General features: G+C 39.4%; 2 protein-coding genes across 2 annotated transcripts in view; both read right to left on the reverse strand.

Annotated features, from left to right (window-relative positions):
- Positions 1-3,357, reverse strand: part of ANK3 (ankyrin 3) — a 304,909-nt gene extending 301,552 nt beyond the window's left edge. Inside the window, exon 1 of the mRNA XM_050340355.1 lies at positions 2,484-3,357. Coding sequence (XP_050196312.1) covers positions 2,484-2,546 — 63 coding nt within the window. The 5' untranslated portion in view covers positions 2,547-3,357. The remainder of the gene's footprint in view (positions 1-2,483) is intronic.
- The window catches only part of TMEM26 (transmembrane protein 26), a 386,732-nt gene that overhangs the window by 121,980 nt on the left and 240,461 nt on the right, over positions 1-24,291 (reverse strand). The window lies entirely within an intron of this gene.

Here is a 24,291-nt window from a genome sequence, read left to right on the forward strand (position 1 = left end):
CTCTGGAAAATCAGAACACACACCTCTGATTGTGGTTTTCCTGTAGCAAACTGTGTGACCTTTTCCTTGCTGCCCTCCTGCACCTTTATTTCAGAAATTGTGCAAGAACAGGAAAACCAAGAGTTGATGAAAAGGGAATGGGAACGAGCACCCCAGTAGTCAAAGAGCAGAAGGAAGACTTGCCACCACTCAGCTCTAGAGATAAATGAGACAGAAGGCTTGGGAAAGGCTAAATATGGAGAAAGCACAGCTGCCAAGAAAGGAAGTATCTAAAGAGAACAGGAAGGCAGTCATGGAAATACCCATTTCAAGACACCTACTTTTAGGATGGACAGGTGGCATAACTCGCTGGAATCCCAGACCCAAGTAAGTTTTCACCTGGCTCAAGAGTTTACACCCAAACACCATTTGTTTATCTAATGCTTCTTAGTTAACTCAGTAATGCTTTCCAAATACATCTTTATCAGCCATTCAGGGACTCATCTTCTGAATCAAAAGAATAAATTTAAAACCTTGCCACAACAAACTGTGAAAAGAAGGGTATAATTCTACCAAGAACAGAAAAAAAATAATTGCTATGGGTTTAAATAGAAGATGTCCCTTTCCATTGGGACATCCTGGGCCAAGTCTGTGTTTGACACCGACACATAAACAGCCTTAATGTGCACTAGTCATGAGGGACACGCTTCTGCCTGCACATCCCAGCAGCCTCAACAATTCCAACAGCACGAGGAAAAAATCAGAGGGAGCAGTGAAACGCCGCTTCATGCAGGCTTAGGAAGCTGTAGCCCCTCCATATTGAAGCTTTAAGGTTTGCAGTCACACCCTGGTGCTGCCTGCAGCTCGTGTGGCCAAGGCTCGAGGCACAGGAGGAGCAGACCTTGCCATCGCCTCGCGAGACATCGGCTGAGCGCGGTGCCCTTGGCCTCCCGTGCTCACAGAGGTAAACGTGTCCAACTGCTTCCTCCACCCGCCTCCCCCGAGACAGGGACACTGCTCCAGACAACAGAGGGTGGATTTGGACAGGGTAGCCGTGGCCTCCTGCCCACAGAGAGTATCACCTTGAGTAGGTGAAGATGCAGACAGACCATCACCAGCCATTGCTGGAATAGCAGCTGAGGTTCCAAAGTTTGCTTAATCCTCAATCCCCTCAGCTGCTCTGTCTTGTTGGCTGTTGGGTTGGTCCTCTAGAAGACATGGATCTATATGAGCTTAAACCCTAAACAGTGGCATGTGCTATATAACTATAGCTAAATGGCTGGACAGCTTAAAAACAATGTGTATAACACAGTAAAAACATTAACAGTCAAAATTTAAAAGCCACCCCAGAATTTAGTTGTAGATTTATCTTCTAGTCCTGAGGCAACCTATCATGCCAGACAGAAACATTTTGTGTGTCAGAAAGGTACCCTAATTTACCATTAAAAGTGATTTCAATTATATTTTTCCATGCTTCCTCCCAAAGCTGCTCTTTGCAATTTTGGGAGAATAGAAAGGCCAATGTGGTTTAATTTGCTTTTTCAACAATCTTTACTGAATCCTTCACCAGGGAAATGGATTAAGTATGATGCTGTCATACACCTTCATATGGTAGGAAGGCAAACACATGCTCAGAAAATAAAGGGTGGGAGTCTGAATATATTCTCTGCAACAATGATAAATATTTCAGAAGTCTTTTTCTACAATACTCAAGGAAATTCACATTGTAAAATAATATACTGAGTTAATAACTTAAAACAAGTTAGAAAAAGCTGAAGAAGTGCACTTCCTAGATTTAACAATCTGTTTCTTGAGTGTAAACACATGAAAATCATCCATTTCCAAGTGGGAGGGGGAAATTACATGGATATCAGGAAAGCAAAAACCAGCAACATAGAAGGTAATAATAAAATTTGCCTTCTTAAGTAGTTTCAGGCAAAAGGCTTACGCCATAACATAAATTAGTGCCACTGAAATCGGAATTTCATTCCGGAATTTAATTTAACCACAATATTTCTGAGTCCCAAAAATATATAAAACTGATCCAAGTGACATACAGCAAAACCCATCGTTTTTACAAGATAAAGGCTTATTGTAAACTTGCTTTTCTTAACCAAGTCCATAATATTCATTTACATGAGCACATGTTGATTATCAGTCTCTCCTTTAAAAAAGGCTTCATTCAGATACCTGTTTACTTGTAATCCAGTGTTTGGAATAACCTAGGAAAACTATAAGAGCGTTGAAATTCCATGGCTAACACATATTTAAACAATGGAATATTGAAATAATGCAAAACAACCGAGTTGCAATGGCAATACTGATTCCAGCAGGGAACACACCCATCAGCATCTAGCATAAACAAAATCATCCTGATTCTACCAGCACCCCTATTTTAAAGAAATTATCAAACCAAAGCCCCCTCCACACCCAGAAGCAAACAGTTCCAACACAAAATGACTCAAAACCAGCATTACAGCATGACTGTCTGTACAGGGAGTTACCTTTTTTCCTTTCTTTTTCCTGTGAGCTGGTTTAGCATTTTTCTCCTTTGCTTCCTCACTCATTTTTCAGCAGGTAAATATACAGGGGAGGGGGAATAAAAGAGATCAATGCTTGTATTCCAACATGCAAAGCCACTGCGAGTATTCACAGCACTGAAACCAAAGTCCATCTGCTGACGCTTCTCAGACAAGTAACAGAATAACTGCTGTGTAAAGGCAGGCTCTGCTCCTCCTGCACAGCCGGGAATCGCTCATAGCCTTGCTCAGTTTTCCCCAGTGAGGACCCGGGTGTTCTCACATCAGTCAGATCCCTCTAAAGAAAAGAGAAGCCGTTTTCCTCTCTCATTCTTCACCAGTCTTTACTCCCAAGATAAGATCTTGGCAATGCTTTCTAGCGCGGTCATCCACAGCGCTTCCAGGCTCTTAAATGGAGTTGATGAGCCACGCAGAAATGAGCTGCAGACACCGACAGGTCTCACAGTCGTTCACCAGCAGATGATTTGCCGTTTCTCACAGACAGAGAGAGTGAGCCTGAACCGCTCGGGCTGCCGGTCGCGTACAATACCGACATGTGTTGAATGCATCAGGGCATACCAGAAAAGGAAGCCTCCAAGAGTGATAAAAGATCAGGTTACTGGATCTTAAAGCCACTCCCAGGCAGATTCAAACAATAAAAGGCACAACGCGCTGCTGAAGAAATTGCTAGATGAGATGTTTATGCCTCCAACACCTCCACATCCCCATCCGAGGGACCTGAAAATTGCCACTCGGAACAGTAAGCTTTGTGATATTAATTATTCATCTCATAAAAGCAGCAACAGTATTTCAGCAAAACACAGATTTACAACTATTCCTGCCTGTGCGAGCTCGCTCCTCCCTTGTACGCCTGTTCTGTGCCAGGATTTGCACGGTCCCTGCTCATGCAGCTCTCACAGGAGTGTTACGTGCCTCATGTATGTGCACGACTAGCAAGTCACAGATCATGTTTCCACATGCTGTGACCTACTCCACAGAATGCTTTGGCTACTTTCCCCACAAGTCTCATGGAAAATAAATCAGGGAAGGTCAGAGACTTCATAGCAGTAATTCCTTCTCCCTTCTGTACCCATTAAGACATTACACACAACCCACACGTTACCAACAGCCATGACAGCAGTCATTCAAGATGTGCCTGAATCACATCCTTGCCTCGTTTCAAGCTGTGTGCCTCTGTAGGTACATCTACAGATTCTTACAGTGACCCTTAGGATCCCCCTCAGGGAAGGTGAGAGTGTGGAACAGGTAGCAGACATCATGCAACAGCCCCATCCACTGTACTCATACTGCAGACCTGAGACAGCAAAACACTAATTAGCCCATTTTTGGGGTGAAATCAGTCACATCAGAGGTGGCAAGTGACAAGCAGAGGGTGTATTGTTGTTGTTATTTTGTGGGGGGGATATGGGGGAGTGGTGTTTGGCTTTTTTTGTTTGTATGTTGGGGGTTTTTAAACAGGAAACCACCAATTAATAGATGCATTTCTGGGGGGAGGGTGAGGTTCATATCAGGATCCTCCTGCCTCGCCTCTTTTCGGATATTCTCACCCTCCACCCTCATTTCAGCAGCATTTCACTCACGACAACCAACACGCACACCACAGCCTAAGAAAAGAAGAAGATGTAATGCACTGATTCATAATGCTATTTGCCTCAAAGCCTTCTCCTTGGATCAGTCCCTACAAATGAATTTTAGTGAGCAACCACAACAGCACCATCACACGGAAGCTGTTTTCTGTGTGCTGGCAACAATTCCCTGTGCTCGCCATCCTCACCAGCTGGAAACAAACTGGCACCACCCGGCCCTGGGGCTCCAAACTAGGGAGATAATTCCCCACATCAGCCTGGTAAGGCTGGCATTCTGAGGAAGAGTCTCTCATACAGTGCAGGGTGTAAATAAACACTATCAAAACACTACTGGTAAAATTTACCTAGAATCTTCACTTAAGTCACTGGCATAGGATTAAATTTGTACTTCTAAGCAGTATTTTGGTATAGCACACAAATGCTGTTGATAATGCACGAGCCCATGAATTTAATTTTCATAGGCAGTTTGTTTTTAATGGCCATCTTGGAGAATGAGAAAGCACACCAGCCTTTCCCAATTTCACACTTTTTATAGATGTTATGTTGCAAACTAAAGTGCTCTCTGCTGGTTAACAGTGGGTAAAACAATGCTTAGACTATCAAAACACCAGCCTATCCTTAATGCTCATGCAAAGCAAACCTCCTCTCTTCAAGACTATTTTTATGCTATGTGTTCATTCCCCTGGACAACACATTGTTTTCTGAAATAAGTCCAAATAGATAAAGTTCAATTCCAATTAACTGTGTTTTGTAAAAACAAGTTAAGGCCTGGATCCATTAAACTGCCTAGCTAAAAGCAAGCCTCTATTTTATGGCATGCTTAGCTAATTGTATGCATATGAAGTAATTTTGTATTACTTTTTATATTAAAAGTTCATCAACAGTCATGCTTCTTCAGGAATAAAAAAAGAAAAGGAAAAAAAAAAAAAAGCCTCTTTCCAGAGCAACTTACTGGCTGTTAGACACTGATACATTGAAACCAATCCCTGAGCTCAGGTATGCCCATGGAGGAATATCACACGTTCCCACTGAACTTTGGTTAATCTACTGGGTACCTCTAAGTCCAGCCCATGAGATGAAAACTGGGTTTATTAGGTTTTCTCATCCTGTCCCTACCTCAGAGCACCAATGGTTCAATACTTTCACTGCTACCTAGTTCAGAACCCCTTTAATTTTTCATGTTTTCTCTCTCATTTTCACAAAAATGAGTAATCTCCCAAGCCCTGGTATATTTAGAACATGAAGGAAAAATCCAGATAAGCAATAGAAGAATTTTATAGTCACAAGATGCTCAGAGAGGTAGGAAAAGCTCTCACACTCCTCTCCCCTCATATTGCTCAGCTAACCATAGCAACCCTGCTGAAAAGAAATGTAATGAATCTCTCTTCTACCACTTGAAATAATCATTCATCTGTCAACATTTAGACACTTTTATGAGGTCTTGTTTTTTCATTTACTCCTTACCTGAAAAGATTTGCCAACCTCTTATACTGCAGGTAAGGAGGCAGAAGAGGCAGCTAAGTACTAGATGTAAGAGTACTTCACAGAAATACACAACAGATTTCTTACAAAAGGCTTCTAGAAAAAGAAATATTTTTTCTTCTTCAAATCATGCCTTTCTACTTTATTCTTCTGCAGAGCCCACGAATTATCTTTGATAGTACCACTGCTATCAAACGACTGCTGACATCAGTCCATCTCTAAATTGTACTGGGGGAATTATTCAGATTAACCTTCTTCCATCCCCGGGCTTTTAGCGTGCTCAGTGTAACTCTGAGCATTTAAATGACAAAGGTAACTGAAGTGGAAGGAGAAAAGTGAAACAAGAGTGACTGAAAAAAATTAAGATTTTCAAACATTCAAGTCTCTTATGCACATTAAAGTGCTGCCACAACACAAAACTTAAATTTAAATATATATATTTTAAAGAAATCATAGAAATCAAGGCAGATTTAAAGTTTTAGAAGTGAGCTTAAAGATTAAAAAAAAAAAGCAAATGAAACTAAGAGCAAATATCAATGCAGAATCACCTTAAAAATATGCTAACGAAGCATTGGCATTCAAAAAGAATATATGCTTAAAAGCACTGCAACACTGCTATAAGCAAACACATCAGTTCAATAATTTACAAATTACAGTTACAATCCACTTTCTAAGTGGTCCTTGCTCACAGAAACGTTTTCATCCTTCTAACATTCACAATAGTTATTCCTTTGTGGAAGTGCACAGGTACATTTTGGTAGGGTTTGGTAAGCAGACCAGCATGAGGATATGTAACTCTTTGCAATCACACAGCTCCTTGAAGAACTGTGCTTTAAAATCCTTCCATTATTGATGAGCACACACACACTGCTCCCTGTAACTCGCTGCTTAGTTACGGTGGTGTCTAGAAGTGAACTTTCACAACCTCGTAGATACATATCAGTTCTAGGACAGTTCTATTTTTAAATCAAAATAACTCGCATAAGAGGACAAGAGGATAGGGCCAAGTTCTGTCTATCAGTACAGTTCTATTTATAAATTAGAGTGACTTGCATGCAAGAAGCAAGGGGGACACAGCTTGTTATTGGTAACCTGTTTTGTAACTGTGACAGTCACTTGCTTTACCAAAACAACATCCAAATCCAAAGAGCCAAAAAACTCCAAGGTTTAATCACAGGACTAAGAGTGTGGAGAAAGCAGGGCAGCTAAAAAGCCAGCTTGCTCCTAAAATATGTAGAAACCCCCAAGCTTAATTTAACAAAAACTTGTGGCATTCAATGTTTACTGCAAGATCACTTTGCAGATGGACTGCTTAGTACTTCCTCTTGCATCTCAAGCAATATCCCGTGCTATAATAAGCCAAAATTCAAGGTTAAACCAAGCATTACCTAGACAGGAATGGAATTTGTGCTGAGAGGGTGGAAGGCAATTTAACTCTAATCTTCTTTCTGTAACAAAATAAAAACCAAAAGTCGTACCCCTTTTATGTACAATTTTTAAATTCCTTTCAAAAACGAAAAGAAGAATTTTGTGAAGATGTTAAAAGCTAAGAAAAAAAGGTTTTAAGCTCAGTCTCGATTCCTTTACAAATTTCATAATTTGAGTAAAATAGCAGTTTAAAAAAATGACAACTCAAGCATTGGCATTACTGATGTCATTAACTTATACTGGGCACCTAACACAGCCTATTTACCAATCTGCTCTTGGGTGCATATGTGAAGGGGTCCACTATGCCATGCCAGTAAAAATACAACCCAAAACCCACTTATCTTCAGGCTAAGATTATGAGAACAGGGTGGTGGCTACCACTTAGTAACTGTGCCTGCTTACTGGCATGGTCCACTATAGACTCAACTACCAACATGAATATTTTCTTGGCCTAAAATCCCGTGCTATAGGTTAGAGTTGTCCAAATCTATCTCCTCACTCCATCTAAATGGAGGTGTGTCATCAATTCAGACAATCATCAATCAATCCTAGAGTCATCAGTCATCAATCCTAGAACAGTATTCTAGAGTAGAAACAGAAATCAACCAAAACTGAGAATTAAATAGAAGCAGTGGCAAAGCAACCCATGTTTTAATTCAGGTTAACAAGTTAAAATTAATTGTTTTTATTAAGTCCAGGGACGAGCATGAGATGCTAACATGAATCCAAACCAGGCTGTCTTGTCTTCACAATTATTTTAACATATGTTAGCTAACTGCATTTAGGAGCCTCGAGGACAAACATATCCCCTGAGGAGGGAACTGCAGGGAGTCTGGGAGTGAAGCCCAGAGTGGCTGGAAAGTTACTCCCAGGGAGAAAGAAAACTAAGAGATTAAATTCCTTTCCTTGTTCCCTTAAGGGGGTAAATGAGCTTGCCTTAAAACATCCCTCAGACCTGAAGGTTTTAAGAAGTCCAGTTCATTAACAAATGAATACCAAGCCAAAAATTAGGTAAGGAATAAAGAATCATACCATAAAAATCCTACAAAATTTGTTAGTTCATTTAAAGTTAATTCTCTGCCAACTGTGTTGTTGAAAACAGTTACACAAAGGGAACATAATTTATATCCAAGCTCTAGAAATTCTTATTTACCAGCTCAGATACTTCATGAAAGATGCTGGGTTTGATTTCACTCCTTTAGTGCTTTGCAAAATCTTTTTTTTTTCCCCAAAAAAGTGTTATTTTCTAAATGTTCTTTTGAGTTTAAGCCCAGAAAAAGAGACCACTTTGCTAAGATAGCAGGTTTTAACATTAAGCACACATATTGTTGTGAGGCAAATCTTGTAGAGCGAGGATGGGAGTGAGAGCAGCCTATGCTGGACAAACCTCCACGGGACCAGAGGGTGGGGCAGAGAAGCCCCACCCTACAAAGCAATACTTCAGACTGATTAGTTCAGTGTCCCTTTCCATCAGTACCTTGGCAGGATTTGGAAGTTTCCCTCCCTGCCAGCACTGCACACTGGGTGTTTCCCATGTTAACATCTGGGATACAAGAGGGCACAACCCAGGCTGGTTTTCACAGGCTGTGTAGCAGCACCATGGCCAGGGGCAGGTGTGTGTCACCTTGGGAGCCATCAGACCAGCCGGCCAGGGCTCCTGGCATTACAGGGCTTCCCCAGTGTTTTTTATCAAACAGTAGTGCCCCAGAACAGCTCATCTCTGTGGTGTCTCTGAAATCCAGCCTGACTTCAACCCCATTAAGACAAGTATGTGGGGCAATGGAAGGTAAGAGACAGAGTAAACCCCCTCCAGGTGCAGTGCAGCCCCTTTATTCCCCAGCACGAGGCTTATTTCAACAAGCACAGTGAAAAGGACAGAAGCTTCCCAAGCCAGGGAATTGGTATGAGCCTTCATGACAGATTATTCACAAATTCACTGAACTAGCAAGTGCTGAACAACCCAAATTTAGCTTTGATTCTGAGGCCTCAGGCTCCAAGTTTTTTCTAAGCCAGACACTCATCTGAATTTCGCTGGTGATCTCACAGCAGCAAGAAAAGCTGTTCTTTTAAACACGGGGGAAAAAAGTTATGTTGGAGCAACTCTGCTCTGGGACCACATTTGGAGGATAACAACACAGTAGGAGTATGGAGCAGCTTTTCTTTCTCCCTAATTAGACAGAAAAATGTGCTCCATGACATTTGGGTTAGGTGACAATTTCTTCCTCGCTTACCTTTTATTTTAAACCATAATATCACAAGTACCCACTGTAAACACCAATTTAAAACTGCAAGAAAAGCATTAAGTCACAGCACTAACTGGAAAATGCTTAACATTAAAATTTGAAGTTTCAACTGAGGAATAAAACCAAAAGTTATTTCTACTCTGATGACTACTATGCCTAACAGTTCCTTAAGTGTTTACTGGAGCTGATGTTTTACAGTCCTCTGCCCAACTGCCTTTTAAAGACAAAGTCCCCAAATTTGATTCACCAATAAGATGCACTCTACACTGTTAACAGCTACTGTAATATTATCTATAAAAATCTGTTTATATTTACACATAGACAACTTTACCACAATATAGTACTGAGGTAAATCAGTTTATAGAAGCTATCAAATTACAATTTTTGGCCTCCAGAGTGGAAATTTTCCTTCAGCATTCTTCAGTTATTTTGCATTCTGCAAAAAATATTACCAATAAAGAAATATTTGGGGCAGGGGGAGAAAAGGGAGGGGTCGTTCCCACTCCTGTCTCTCATACAATGTTTTTTCTGCTCCATGTTTTAGGAAGGAAAAAGTGTTAAAAAAATAAGATATTTTCAGGAAAAACAAAGGACTGGTTTGGATTCTGGTTTGGGTTTTGGTTTTTACATCTCCAATAACAAAAGCAGTAGGTTTTTTGGCTTAGCTACCACACGTACAAAAATAGATGAAATGATGGCCACAATTACTTCCCAGAGCACCAGATGATGGGCCATATCCTATTTACATTCAAGGCTGTATGCTGGCCATGATTAGATTTCTCTCATTAGAAGATATGTGGATGGGAATAAATTCACAGATAATGGAGAGGCAAGGGAGACGAAATTGGAGGGAGTGTGTAAGAGGTCAAACAGGAAAATGCATTATATCTGATCATTTGGTAATATAAAAAGAGAGAGACACTGTCAGATTTATTTTCTACCTACCCCTGTGCCCATAATTTGTGGCGTCCCAAAGACTTTCAGCATCTCATAGCAACAAATGTCTTTCGCTCTGGTGTGAATTTTGTTTTGTTTTGTTTTTAATCTCACATAAGCAGTAAAAGTAGTTTGAAGTTTCATTTCTTCCCAACATGACAATAAGGTTTTTCTTTTAAAAACCCCCAGATTTAGGAACAAACATCATGGGAATCATATTAAGCTGCCCTAGGTCAGTGCCTATCAATTAAAAATACTCACTTTTACTTACAATTATGAAATCAATTTTTGAACAGCTCAAAAGGAACAACTTCCATCTATAAAACCTGTCAGATATTTGCTTCAGACCTGAATCAAAATGAAGAGTTTTTTTCCTACAATCTGTTGATCTCTAACACTATAATAATGTAGAGCTCTGTGTCTAACACACATTATGAAGATTTAAAACAAATACCGCCAGCAAATTCAATTTTTCTATGTCTATAGAACTTCCAAGAATCTTTTCAAACTTGGAACTACACAAAAGATTTTCTATTAAAATGTATCATTAAAAACAAACAAACAAAACTACAAAAACAAACACAGATGAGCAAAAAACTGCATTTTCTTTTAAGCTCAGATTAAGAAATTAGGTCCATCAAGGAAAAAAAATATCAGAGAAGCATTTGGGTGGGGGGCAGGTGTACATGATTCTATTCTTGTCCTGTTTCTGCAATAACAAATCAAATCTGTCAGAAAGAATACAGATTTTGCATCTTAGCCCAGGGTCAATTTGAATTTCTGGGTTGTTATTAAATTAGAATAGCTTTTTTAAAAAGGGAGATTTTTAACTTTTCATAAAATGAGCATAAAAGACATTGTAATTTAGTAGTTAATTAATGAATACTCATAATGGATGCTAAGGCAACTGGAAACAATACTTGATATGAGACATAAAACACAACTGGATATAGCAGAAGGTATTAAGAGTATCAAAAACTTACAGTTTCATGCAATCAGCAGACTCCAAATCTGCTCCCTTCTATGTAATTCAATATAATTATTGCAATCAGTGAGGAAAAGTGAAAAAGAGTCTCTTTCATTCTTACTATCCAAATGTATTTCACTAATTGGCAAGAAATTAATTTTTCCTAACTCGTGACTGTTTTGCCCATGATGGTAATTGGCAAGGGATCTCCCCATCTTTACCTCAATCAGCAAACTTTTTCTTCTTAGTTTCTCCCCCTATCCTATTGAGCAGGAGGGGTGAGAGAGGGGCTGTGTGGGCACCTGGAGAACACCAGCCTGGGACAGTCCCTGCTGTCTGGAACCCCTGAACAGGCCTTGTGATAAAAGCCAGTTACCTACACTGCAATATTATGCTCTGTGGAAGTGGACACAAGGAAGAAGGATTGACATTCTGAAGTTTCCATCATTAAGTATTAAATGATTTTGTAAATCAGGAAATCCCAAGGAAACAAAACAAAAAAAAAAGAGGGACCCTTTGTATTTGGATGGATACAAAAACTGAAAGGAAAAACATCAATGAAAGATGGCTATAACCAACACATTCTCTTAATCCAAATATATTTTCCTGTTCCTCTTATCAGCTGGAAGGTGAGTGGGAGAAAGAAGCCACCATTTAAATATCTACAATGTTCAGGTGTACTTTGTCATTATGGCACAGACATCTTACATATGCACAGCAATACTCAGTGTGCACTTAAGGCCTGGAGTTCCACATCTGCAACTTTTACAGTGGCACTGCAGAAATGCTTAAGTGAACCGGAGCAGCAGGAAAGGAAAACAGCTTTGTCTTCCTAAAAGCACGAAGCATCCTGCATAGAACACAGCAGAACCTTTTGGAAGGATTCAAACCGTGCAGGTGTTGCAGCTGTGACAGGAGTCACACAGCTGAAAGGGACACTGACTGTGGTGGTGTGGCCAGGCTGAGGGAAAGGAGTTTCTGTGCACTGTGCTTTTCATGTACAGCCTTGCCCTCTTCCAGAAATGCTGGCTTTCAAGCACTCCAATAACATGCTGAATGCAGAGCTGAAGGGTCTTCAAGAATAGAAACCAACCAGCAGGAGGTTGAAGAAAGTGGCCCCTGGGGGAAAAAAAGGTTCTATGTTGGATCTTCTCTCACATTATCAATAAACAACAAATAAACCTGGTTGCCGCTGAACAGCTCTTTGTAATTATTCTGACTAATTTACATATGTTCCAGATTAATTTATACTGTTACAAACATGAAAAATATAGTAATTCCAATATAGAGGAAGAATTTCAAATCTACAAATGAGCACCACAGGATTCAAAGAACCTTGTAAATGATGCCAGAGGATTAAAATACAAATGAATGTATGTTCCCTGAATCCAAAAGTCCAGTAGTTATAACTCAGATATCTTCAAGAGAGTGGGATGAAGAAGATTATTTAAAAAGCACCCTTCACGATATACTGTATTATTTAAGTGGCCATGATCAAAACTCACATCAAGTAATATTGATGCATTACATCCAGAAATCTCATTGCTGGGACTCCAGACTCTTTGCAGACTCTGAAAAGATTCCAACACTCCTTTCAGGAAACACCTGAAAAGCACAGTACCCTAGCCAAGATCTGAGACAGAAAAAGATCATTATACCTTACAATCCTATTGCCAAATTACTATCCTATTAAGGGATGATTACCTCCAGTTTCAAAGGTTTTCAGGGTTAAAGAAAACTTCACTATTTCCACTGCAACCACCAAGTAACTAGACACTTAGTGGATATAGAAAAGTTTGCATCCTTCTGGTCAGGAGTTTCCACTTTAAAATTATTTATTTTCTAAAATACCAGTTCACTGCTACAGTCTTAATCAACATAACATCATCTTTTTCCCTACCTCACTGTACAAAATATTTACTCCAATACTATTCAGTGCTCACCAATTATCCAAAGGACAATTTTCTGTAGTGCCAGTCCTGAACTTCCATGAGGAATCCCAGCCATTGTACTGGTCTAAGTATCTGCTGGAAGGACAGAAGCTTTTCCAAGGTACCCAGAAAAGAAATGTTAATCCAGGGGCAACAAACATCATCAAAGCCCTTCAATGTGCCAGTGGAAGTCAAAGGTCTGCTAAGAAAGTGCATGACAGCAGGAGCACAGCAGACTTCAGCTCCCAGATAACTTAAGGGAACTGACAGGAGGACCGCTCCAAGGGCCTTCCATCCTCTTGGAGAGCTGTGAAGCATCATGGCCTGCACCTCCTTAGTCATATCAAATAAGATTCATACATGAAATATTCAGAAATATCAGCTCCTCTGCCCTCCAAATTGCATTTTACCATCACATTTAGTATCATTTTCCATAGTTGGTAAAAATCACAAGGGTGTCTAGAGCATGTGAGAATATAATTTGCTGCCTTCCAGCCAAAACTGTTACAAACTTGTAATTCCCTTGTGCAAGTAATCCATATGATGGCATAAGCAAGAACACAAGACAGTGGTTTTAACACAACCAAGGTAGATTGAGTTTGAAAAACCAAAACAGTTATTAACCCCTTAGGGCTGCCCAATCTTTCCTTGTTAATTCAAACTGGTGTGCTTACTTCCCACTACTGTTACAAAAGGCCTCCTTCTCTAAAGACATTTAGAGCTCACAAGCTGATATTTGGTCAACCTTCAGTTTCAGGTGTAGTCTCCTCAAAACAAACACTGCTTTTCCAAAACTTCAAACATGAGAAATTAGGGTGAAGGTTTCCAAGATAGGAAATAGGTGAATTGTTATAGTCACGAAAGGATCTTAGAAAAAAGCAACTCTTTCCATCCATCAACAACCAAAACTGCCACAAAGCATTAAAGGAGATGTACTGATTTTTACTATAGCAATTATTAACTAAGTCCTTAGATTAGTTTCCTTGTTTTTCTCAGTTCTGCTCACTGTTTTGAACTGCATTATCATTAATCTGAAGACTCTCAAGAGAAGTAGTCCCTCTCTGACTTTGACCTTAAGACAATTTGTTTTAATATTCCTTTTCACTTAGCTCACACTAATGATGCAGTGGATCATTACCAGAAAGAAAAATATTCCCACTTTCTTGATATTTTGCTGTGCCCCATGAACTAGCATTCCTGCTCAAAGAATCTTTCCACCTCAGCAGTCATGTCCTCTGGGTTTTTCCTCCAGACAGAACTTCACGCATTATTCACATGCCATTTTCATGTTATTTATGCAGCAACACTCACAGCACCTTCTTGCTCCAAGAGGGACCCCAAATGTCTTCAACACCAACAACAAGGCTTGCTCTGGTAACAGGAGACGTTACCAGGAACAGTTTCCCATAGGTTACATCAATAAGGTTCACATTTCACTATCTGCCTGTGGCTTTGTGCTTCAGAGCAAGCTTCAGCTTCTATTTATACCATTTTGTAGTCAGAAAAGAAGTTTAACTTTCAATGTAAATCCACAGGACCATTAGCTAGGAATGTTATACCATTTAAAATCCTTTAATAGTTGACCAAGTGATCTGATTAACCCCATCTGATTCTTCAGGGCAGGCCCTAAATGCTTCATGGCGACATCATTACTAATAAGGTGTTTAGGGAAAAGTGAGTTTTAAGCACATGCAGTATATGTAACACCAACCTAAGCACTGAAATAGTTCCAATTTACATAACAAGATAATTTCAAGCTGCAAGAATTAGCTAGAAAACACTGCTTCAAGGTGCCAATACTTTTCATAAACTCAAAGTGAACAGCATTGTTCACTTTTTGTAACAGCTTATCAGACAATTGATTAATTTTGTCAGGTTGAACACAGACAGAGGAATTTCTCTAGAAGTAGAAATTCTCTAGAATTTCTCTAGATGGGATTCTCTAGAATCCCATCTTTCACTTTGTTATGTGTACCCAACTACATCATATGCGTCAAGGAGAGCTGGCATCTTATTTTTCTGGTCCCATACAGGGGGTTGCTCTGTCTCTAGCATTCCTGCTTCCAGCCACTTCAACCCCTTCTGCAGTTGCACCTTCTCGCATGTCAAATAATTTCTTGGTCACAAACTACCACTGAAAGGTATTACTAATTGAATTCCCTCTCCACAGGCTTCAAAGCTTTTGGTTCATTCTCTATTAATATGTCCCCTCTGGGGACATCTTCCTTCTGTTTCTCATATTCTTTGGATTACCAGCAATCTTATTCCTCACCTTCGTCTCAAGAGATAGTGGGAAGGGATGAAATCCTTTCACAGTTCAGATCTGACTGGGGAAAAAAAAAATGCCAATGAGAGTTACATTTCCCATCACAACACCTTCTTCTCTCTGCTTTAGCAGAAGGTTTCCCTTGCCTCCTGCTCCAAGCAAGCCAGGCAGTTCCACTACTAGTAGGATGTTAAATAGAGTAGTTTCTATTCAGAAGTATAAAGCCATCATCATTTCTAAAGCAGACTGGCACCCCTGAATCTTTAGACAGACTTCATTAGTTTTCTTTATTCCTTTTGGGTGATCTCTTCCTGTTGCTGAAGATAAGGTTTGCTAAAGTGCAGGGGTTTTCCCTGTCCTTATCCCTAGATTGTTTCTGTGAGCAGCCAGTGCTTGAAGTGAGGTTTCCTTTATTACCTCCCCTCCAACAGGTCCAGAGAGAACAAAGCCAGCACATAATGGAAGTTTGGAGATCAGCCCAGAAGCCTTTGCCATCTTCTGCTGGTGCAACGTTTTGCCCTGTTACTTCAGAAGCCAGGAAAGTATGTTGGAATAGAAACCTCCTTCCCAGCACTTTGCATATGGAATTGCTGCACTAAGGAATAAAAAGATTTTCTTTTAACTAGAGGAGAAAAATTCAAAATTGTCATCTGTTTGAAAGGCAGAAAATATATTAACAACTAAACCCAAAACTGTTACTGGGTTGAGAGGTTTTTTCCTACCAAAAAACACCCCAACCTTACAGGACCAACAGAAACCAGTTAACTTAAAAAAATCCAAAGAAGTTAAAAAAACCCTGAAACACAATCAGTCACTGATACTAGGAGAAATTAAATAGGAAGGATTTAGCTGAACGCTGGTGTTATTGATGGCCATTGTCACAACTTTTCTGTGGTACTTAATTACCAAGGGCTTTGCAATTTTTGTTTTTATTTACTATATAACTGCCTGATTCCAAGGAGTAAGATAAAACAGATCTGACTAAAATTTGAAAGAACAGCCTGTCCTGCCCAGAGCCATTAATGTGATTTATGTATTTATGAAAATTTTCTAAAAGGAATAGTGTACAATAGGTTCCCAGCTAAAGCAATATTCAACTGCCAAGAATAGCTGTGCTAGCTGACTGGTACTCTAGAAGATGGAGAAAAATGACTTAATTTCTTCCCCGCCCCATGGTTAGGAGTTTTCACATTTACACAGTAGATAAAACTTAAGTTGGAACTCTCAGTTATGATAATAGTTTTTAAACACATTTGTAGAACATTTCCCTGCTTTACCACCTAGCAAATTGCATCGAATTACTCCACCCATCCCAATTCTCACACATGATTTACATACAATTTTGTAAAATTTTAATGTAAATGGTCCTTTTAACATCAAGTGAGGCTCAGCTATTTAAAACTAAATCCTTACCATCACATCTACTACCTACCAATCAGTGCATTTTTTTCTTCTGACTGCAGTGCTCTGAGTAGAACTTCATGCTTTATAAAATAAATGTTTATTTTACAACAAACTCTTGATTGCAGCTTTCAAGTATAGGAACATGGGAGCACCCTCTGTGTTAATAACAATCTCCTTTGGGACTTCTAATAAGCATAAGCACCAAAAAAAGGCAGAAACCATCCATTTGCTATGCAGTTACATTATATTTTTATCTTCATAGCACAGCTCAAAAGATCTGATCCATCAAGGCTAAGTATGAACACAGCTAAAAAGGGAATATAAAGTGAAAACCACTAGAAGCAGTTTTACTATCAGCTGAGGAACCAATGCTGACACTGGATTTATTTATTCTTTTATTCCCACTGGTAAACAGTAAAACTTAATTCTTAAACAGTAAAACTTAAAACTTAATTTGGAGATCAAATTTTGGAGGAGGGACCACCTATTTCTCAGTCACAGATCCTGGCTATAAGACACTGTATGGCAAAAATGTAAAAGAAAAATATGATGTTTCCCAAGTCAACATATTTTCCTGCACATGACTTTGGTTGGGGTTTTTTTTTGTGCTGCAAATTGCTGCACAGACACTCCAAAAGGCTCCACAGTTACTCTTACATCCTCTGTTTAGTGCGAGTTTTACACTTCCCAAATTCCAGGGCCTGGCATTGCATACACCTGGATCAGCAAACACCAGATAAAGGTCAACAGTGCTTAATCATTCTACAGGGCTCCTGTAAGGACCATTTATCCTCCAGCAGCTTTGCACATACCATGTTGTGCATCATTGCCCGAGCATCACATCACGCCACTGTCCTCCAGCTGAGAGTCTCAGCCTCAGAGTTTGGGTTGTTTTTCCTCCCACTCCTTACTTCTGGCTATTTCTATTAACTCAATTTAACTTTAAACAAAGAGGCCTACAGATGCCAACTCTAATTTCCAAGCCTTTATATCACAGTCCTGACCAGACAGATAACTGGCACAAGAGACTGAAATGGTGAACTAGATTTCTAAAATGCTGCCATCTGATTCTCATCCCACACAAATATGTAATTTAAGTAATGAAAAAAGCTTTCGTCCCAAACATCGGCTTGTTCAAAGCTCTTGAAATAAGTAAAATGTTGGAATTTGGATTGAGTCATGACAAGTTAAAGCTATAACAGTAAGAAATAACCTTCTGAACAACAATAAAAAGAACATCCTTAACGTCAAGCAAAGAGAAAGCAATTACATTTTCAGACAAAGACTGTCAGTTTAAAAATATATAATGTAAAGAAATAGAGTGGTTTTAGATCTTTTCACAATTTCTTGGATTCTTCCTATATTTTTAAGCTGCATCTTCTTTATAATGTTTTATATTCCATCTTTTTTTAATCACAGGAAAATTAGAACTAGTTTGTTAACGTAAGTTTCTGTCAGTAAAATTTAAAGGAAAATGTATTTGCCTCAGCTATTAAGATGTGGAAATTACACATACTGGTGTAATTTCACCTTGGTGCACACTTTAAGTATGCACTACCCTAAGCCTTTAAGGAAACAAGAATAGGAACTAAATATTACAGCAGAGCTTGGGACAAACACAGGCCTCGTGCATGGTAACAAGATTTTGGAAGAAAAAGGGTCATCATTGGTCAGTATAACTTGGATATTCCCACTGCAAGTAGTTACCAGTCAGTTGTCACCACTGGCTAATAAGTCAGTACTATGAGGGAATAAGCAGAAAGCATAAGAAGAGAAATGTCTGCTAAGCAGGAACATTTCTGTCTGTTTTCTAATAAATAAATAAATAAAAAAATCACACTGCTCCTTTCTCCCCTCACTCCAGGCAACACAAGGTTCAGTTTCAGGTTGAGTATGAGCACAACACAACAGGGAAGCAGCAGCACAGCTTAGCTTTGAACCTGCTGCAGTGCTATATATCTAACAGTCAAATTCAGGTTTCCTTAATTCAAAAGCTTTGTTACACAGAATCCAACAATTAGACAACCAGTCTTGGTAAAAAAAAAAAAAAGGCTTTCCTCTTTCTTCCCTCCTTTCTCATGGAAAATGGATTACCAGTGCATTCAAACGAACTTCCAGTCCCAAGAAGATTAAAAACAAGACCCATGTTTCTTCCATTAAATGCATTAAGCTCAGCAGAAGGCATCTGAGAATTTCCCAGATCAAACATGGAAAAGGGATTAAAGGCAGGTAGCACCAGCTTCAGCCATTTACTCCTCTACACTCTGATTCCTCCACAGTTCACACTGTAAATTTTCTGCCTTATTTAAATTTATTCCACTGTTAAAGTTCTAACAAGGTTGCCAAGAGGCTTTTGTACAATTCCATGTCTCAGTGTCAGTGTGAGAGCTTAGTGCAGCCACAGGGAAGTTTGGAAGTCACTATGATCAAAACCATTTCTTTTCTACTAAGATGGTGGCAGGTGCAGGATCAGTCTTTGTCCTTCTCAGTTGCAGTACAGTAACTTGGATGACAATATACGATGTATAATATACAATTGTAACAGCAAAATTCAGAGCACTTCTAAACCTTTCTATACAGAACCACCCCTCCACCCCCCAAAAATATAGCATGGAAAATTGGGTGACAGACTAGTTCACTGAAACTTGTTTCATTGCAAGATACTTTAAACATGTCACAAGGTCCAGCAAACCTTAAATAGGAGACAGTTCTGCCAAATGCTTTTATTCAAAACCAGAAGTGTATAAGTGAACAAGAAAAGGCATTCATTCTATTAAGGATTTCTCTGTATATCCAAGAAGCTGAACTTCCACACCCTCAGGAAACAAAGACAAAGCTGAGGTGCAGTCAGCATAACCACCTGATCAAATGATAGCACAGATCTGTGAACATGTGACTCCCACAGCCCCAGTGCTTACATTTGCTTCTGGATACAACAGTGACAACTAGCAGGAACAACTTCTGTCCAATTGCAGTACAAAACCAGGGAAATATAACTTGAAGTAAACCATGAGTTCACAAAGCATTTGGACAACACTTTCAGGCACACAGTGTGATTCTGGAGGTGTCCAGTGCAGGGCCAGGAGTTGGACCCCATGATCCTGATGGGTCCTTCCAACTCGGGATATTCTATGATTCTCTGTGCAAGACCTTGCCTAATAATTTGCCAATGAGCACAGCTCAGATAAATGTTACCCAGGCAGGAGGAAAAACCCCAAACAAACAGTGGGAAAAGAAAATGAGAGAGGTAGCAAACATTCCTGTCCAAAACTTCTGAGATTCTGTTATTTTATTCACTTTATTATAACCTGACATAAGTGAAAAAGGTGTACACCAGAGTAATAACTGGACTAAGCCCAAGGGAACAGAGAGGAAGTTGCAAACAGATTTGTAATATTTCAAGACTATCAACTTCTCGTGCAGTTTTCAGGTGGTATTGTAGAGGGAAAGGGGATAATGATTCATACACCAACACTATACACTACTAATAGAGGCATAAGAATACAGCATCCCTTTAATTTTCTTTGAAGTGATGAGTAGGATATTCTGTGCCAAGTGGTCTTTAGTAGGGATGTTCTTGTAACATCAAAGCTGTGTGAGCCACCTATTCTAAACGATAAGGTCTTTCATGTGATTCCCATGAAGAGTTGCTGTTTATTTGCTCACATAAACAAAACAACATCTATGATGTGGAACACCAGAGAAATGCACAACAGCAACACAGCTGAATTAGAATAGGCTCCAAAACAGTGAAGACAAAAGTATAAGACTGTAGATAAAAACATTCTCTGCAAGCGCTCAGAAAGATCAGACAGCCCCAAACATTTTACAGTGTAGCATTCTCCCTGTTTTCCAGTGGTAAGCTCAGCATTATAGGGATACATTGAGGATAAGACCAAAACAAACACTGGCATGTAAAACCAGGATGACCAGAAGTGGGATTGTTAAGGTTTTACCTTTCTAGGGTTTCCTGGAGGGTAGAATTTGTGGTATATCTAAAAATAAAGAAATTACATTGAAGAGAGTTAAAACTGGTAGGCAGAGCAAAGTCCAAAACAGTACAAAAATCAACACAATGCTTAAATGAAAAGATAGCATTAGTAGGGTTTACTATGGAGCAATTCCAAGACCATCAACATTCTGCAGCAAAGATCTCATGAATACAGTGTGGAGCATCAGCATCAGAAGTATGAAGGCACTATATAACTACAACTGACTGATGTCACAACAAAGGCTTCACATCCCATAGAATGATAATGTCTCATTATGTCGCAGGGATATTGCACATATGAGCTGTTTTCAACCCATGGTCTTACAAAAATAAAAATAAATCTGTGTGTCCTGAAAAGCTGTTCTTACAGTTTTTCTGAAGAGATCATGGAGGAAAAGATTAACTCCCTCAGAAAGGAAAAGGGAAAAAAATAAAATACAGGCTGTGAAATATTAAAATGCCAGGCAGAAGGAAATGGAAAACCGAAAGTCTGCAAAGTACCAAAGAGAGCATGACATCCCTGCAGTTCTGCCAAAAACTAGAGAGAGGCAAAGAAACTGCCAGATGAAGCCTATGGAGAAAAGGATAAAAACACACCCCACCCCACAAAGGTAGAGAGACAGACCCACACGCTTTACTCTTAAGCATCTCTGTGCTTTGCATTTGAGATGCCACCCACAGTGCTTGACCAAATGCTTTTCCACAAGGAAAGCAGTCAAAGAATTGACTGCATAAACAATTTCTTGGCAGGGGTTGGGAAGGAGGCCAAGCAGATATCATGGAGTTATGACACAAGTCCCCAGAATCATTCTTGGATCTCTGCAGAGTTAGGACTATCCAACTGTTCATTTCTTCAGGTGAAAAAGCAGGAAGATGAACTTGCCAATCTAATGAAGCACTGGCTTTTTATGGAAGTCCATCTGTTCCAATTCTCTGGCTCAAAATACAAGAAAACGTTAAGAATCCAAAAAGAATGCCAACATGATTCCAGTAAAGAGCATTATTCTACTTGCTCTCTTAAATCTATTTGAAACATACAGAGATTATTTGATCAGCCCAGCTGTTAACATGAAAAGCCAACTTTTATTTCAGAAGTTGTTTGGAGTTTGTGGTTGGGGTTTTTTTGGTTGGCTTTTTTAATGATATTTATGTATCCCCACAGTAGAGTTGCTCACTTTGAGGTCCTTAATTTCCATAGCCATTAAAACACATTTGGTGAAGATTTAAATTGCAGCCACATCTCTGCTTTGATTGTGAATAAAGCGTGCAATATGGCAAAATTTAGTTGGAATAAGTAGTTGCTTGTACTGTTACTGACTGACCAGACTATCAACTGAGCAAAAATACCACCTTTATTATAGAAACAGTCCCACTGAGAGAGCACTGCTTAAAACTGCTCATTTTCTACTATTCCTGTATAAGTTACTTAAAACCCCTCTAAGAAACCAAGCTCAAGAGATGCATACACTTGGCTGCAGTTTTTGTCACTGCAGGAATGTAACAATCTATTATTTTTTTTAAACAGTGGGAATTCAGAATGTACTATTAACACTATCTGTCTAAAGATCAGCTAATTCTCTGTATTCCCTTTCCCAAATAAATGTTTTCTGCACAATAACCCCAGTATTGAAGAATGAGACATTTTCATATCACATCTCAAGTTCTTATTCCAAGATTTAACTTGAATACAAAATACTTTATTAATAATCAGTAAAAAGAAAAAAAAAGTCAAATAGCATTGTTGAACAACTCATTAAAATTTTCTAACTACAAAGACAAACCACAAAATCCTTCAGTAATTATTTGGCTATAATTCTAAACAAACAATAGGTTCTGTCTCAGTAAATACTGTTCCGGTTCTAATTTATAAGTTATGCAAAATATTACACAGATCACTCAACAATCCACCCTTGATGTACCTGAAGAGGTCTTTATGATCCCCAGTGAATAATTGATGTTTTCATTTTGCCATTCTCCTACAGCATAAAAGGAGCAACTTTAATTCAGCTCTAACTTTGAGATCTGAACGCCACCAAGGACAATCAAAAAGCTTAAGGAGAAATTGCCTTACAACCCCCATCTACTTCCCAAATGGAAGAACCAAACAGTCCTAAATATATTTGAAATAAACCAGCATCTGAAGAGATTGGCCATATGCTACTCTGTCACTCTCCTATCCTGAGTGATGAATTAAGATGGCAGTGTAGCTGGCTGCTTACTACAATACTGTTCATGTCACTCACATATGTTGCTTTGGCAGTTATTATGGGTTTTGGTAAACCAAGCAACACATTAAATTTGAGAACAAATTACAGACCAGATAAAAGCACCAAGCTCTTGACTGATTTCCACAGAACTGGAAGCAAAACCACAAAAGACTGGAAAGGTATAAAGTGTAATTGCAGTACCTTTGCAACCTGCGTGATGAAAAGCATGAGAAAAATCTGGCCAGCTCAACGTGAGTCCAATCCTCAGTGTTTGCTGTGATCTGTGCAATCTGTGCAGTGCTCCAATCTGTGTGTGATGCTGTAAAGTCTGTGGTACTGCACAGACAATGCACTAAGGGAGGAGAACATTAATCTGTAGCACTTAGGGAACATATAACATGGATTTAACTAGCTAGTTATTACAGTCTTCTCACTGATGTGAGCTGGAGCTTTTCTCCATACTTGGCACAGAGGTAAAGGAATCCAGTAATTAAAGAATTGGCCTAACAGAAGAGGCTGCACAGTAAAATATGTAAAGAAGCAGTGAAATGCTTATAGTAGATATGTTTCTGTGCCTAGATTCTGGTGACTCAAGAGTTGTGGCTCAACAAAACTAAGCAAATCAATCCTCGGAGCACTGAGAGCAACAAATCATCACAGTGTGTCTGTAGCAGCCAAAAGGACAAGAACACATTCCCACTTAGCTCCTCACCGTGCTTCTCACACTCCACAGGAACGTCAGGCTCCACATTACCCAGAGTTCTCATTATGAAAAAAGTGTTACTTTGACAACAACTCTAGAACTTTATAATTGAGGTTCCCAGCACTATCACATGGCCATCTCTTTTGATAAGTTAGGAGTTGAGAGATTTAAGTTACAGATTTGTGGTGAGGGGAGAAGTGGAATACATCTCTACTTGCCATAAACCCAAAAGTACTTGTAAGGTACAAGCAGTCCTCTGAGTTATGACATTTTTAATAGGTTGGAGTCTTCTTGTTCTCAATTCCTTTTCTCATCCATTTACTTTTAGGCTACGTTGAAGTTTTCTGTAAACGACAGAACTACAGCACTGTTCTTCCTGCAGCTCCTTGTGGTCTTATCTAACAGACAAGCAGAGCTTGACAGAGCACAGATGTACAGCACCCCAGCCTCTGTGGAAGTCACTTGGCAGCAGATGGCTCAGGTAAAGCATCACAGCACAAGTTTATGCCCATGATTATTCTGTTGAGTGGTGCTCTGATACGATACACATGTGTGCATGTGCCCACCTGCAGTGTTTCTGTGTGCACAGAGATGCACACACAGCTGTGAATGCTGCTTTGTGCAGTAC

Source organism: Myiozetetes cayanensis, unplaced genomic scaffold (assembly GCF_022539395.1).
Source record: "Myiozetetes cayanensis isolate MyiCay16 unplaced genomic scaffold, myiCay2020 scf10, whole genome shotgun sequence".
NCBI classification, from domain to species: Eukaryota; Metazoa; Chordata; class Aves; order Passeriformes; family Tyrannidae; genus Myiozetetes; species Myiozetetes cayanensis.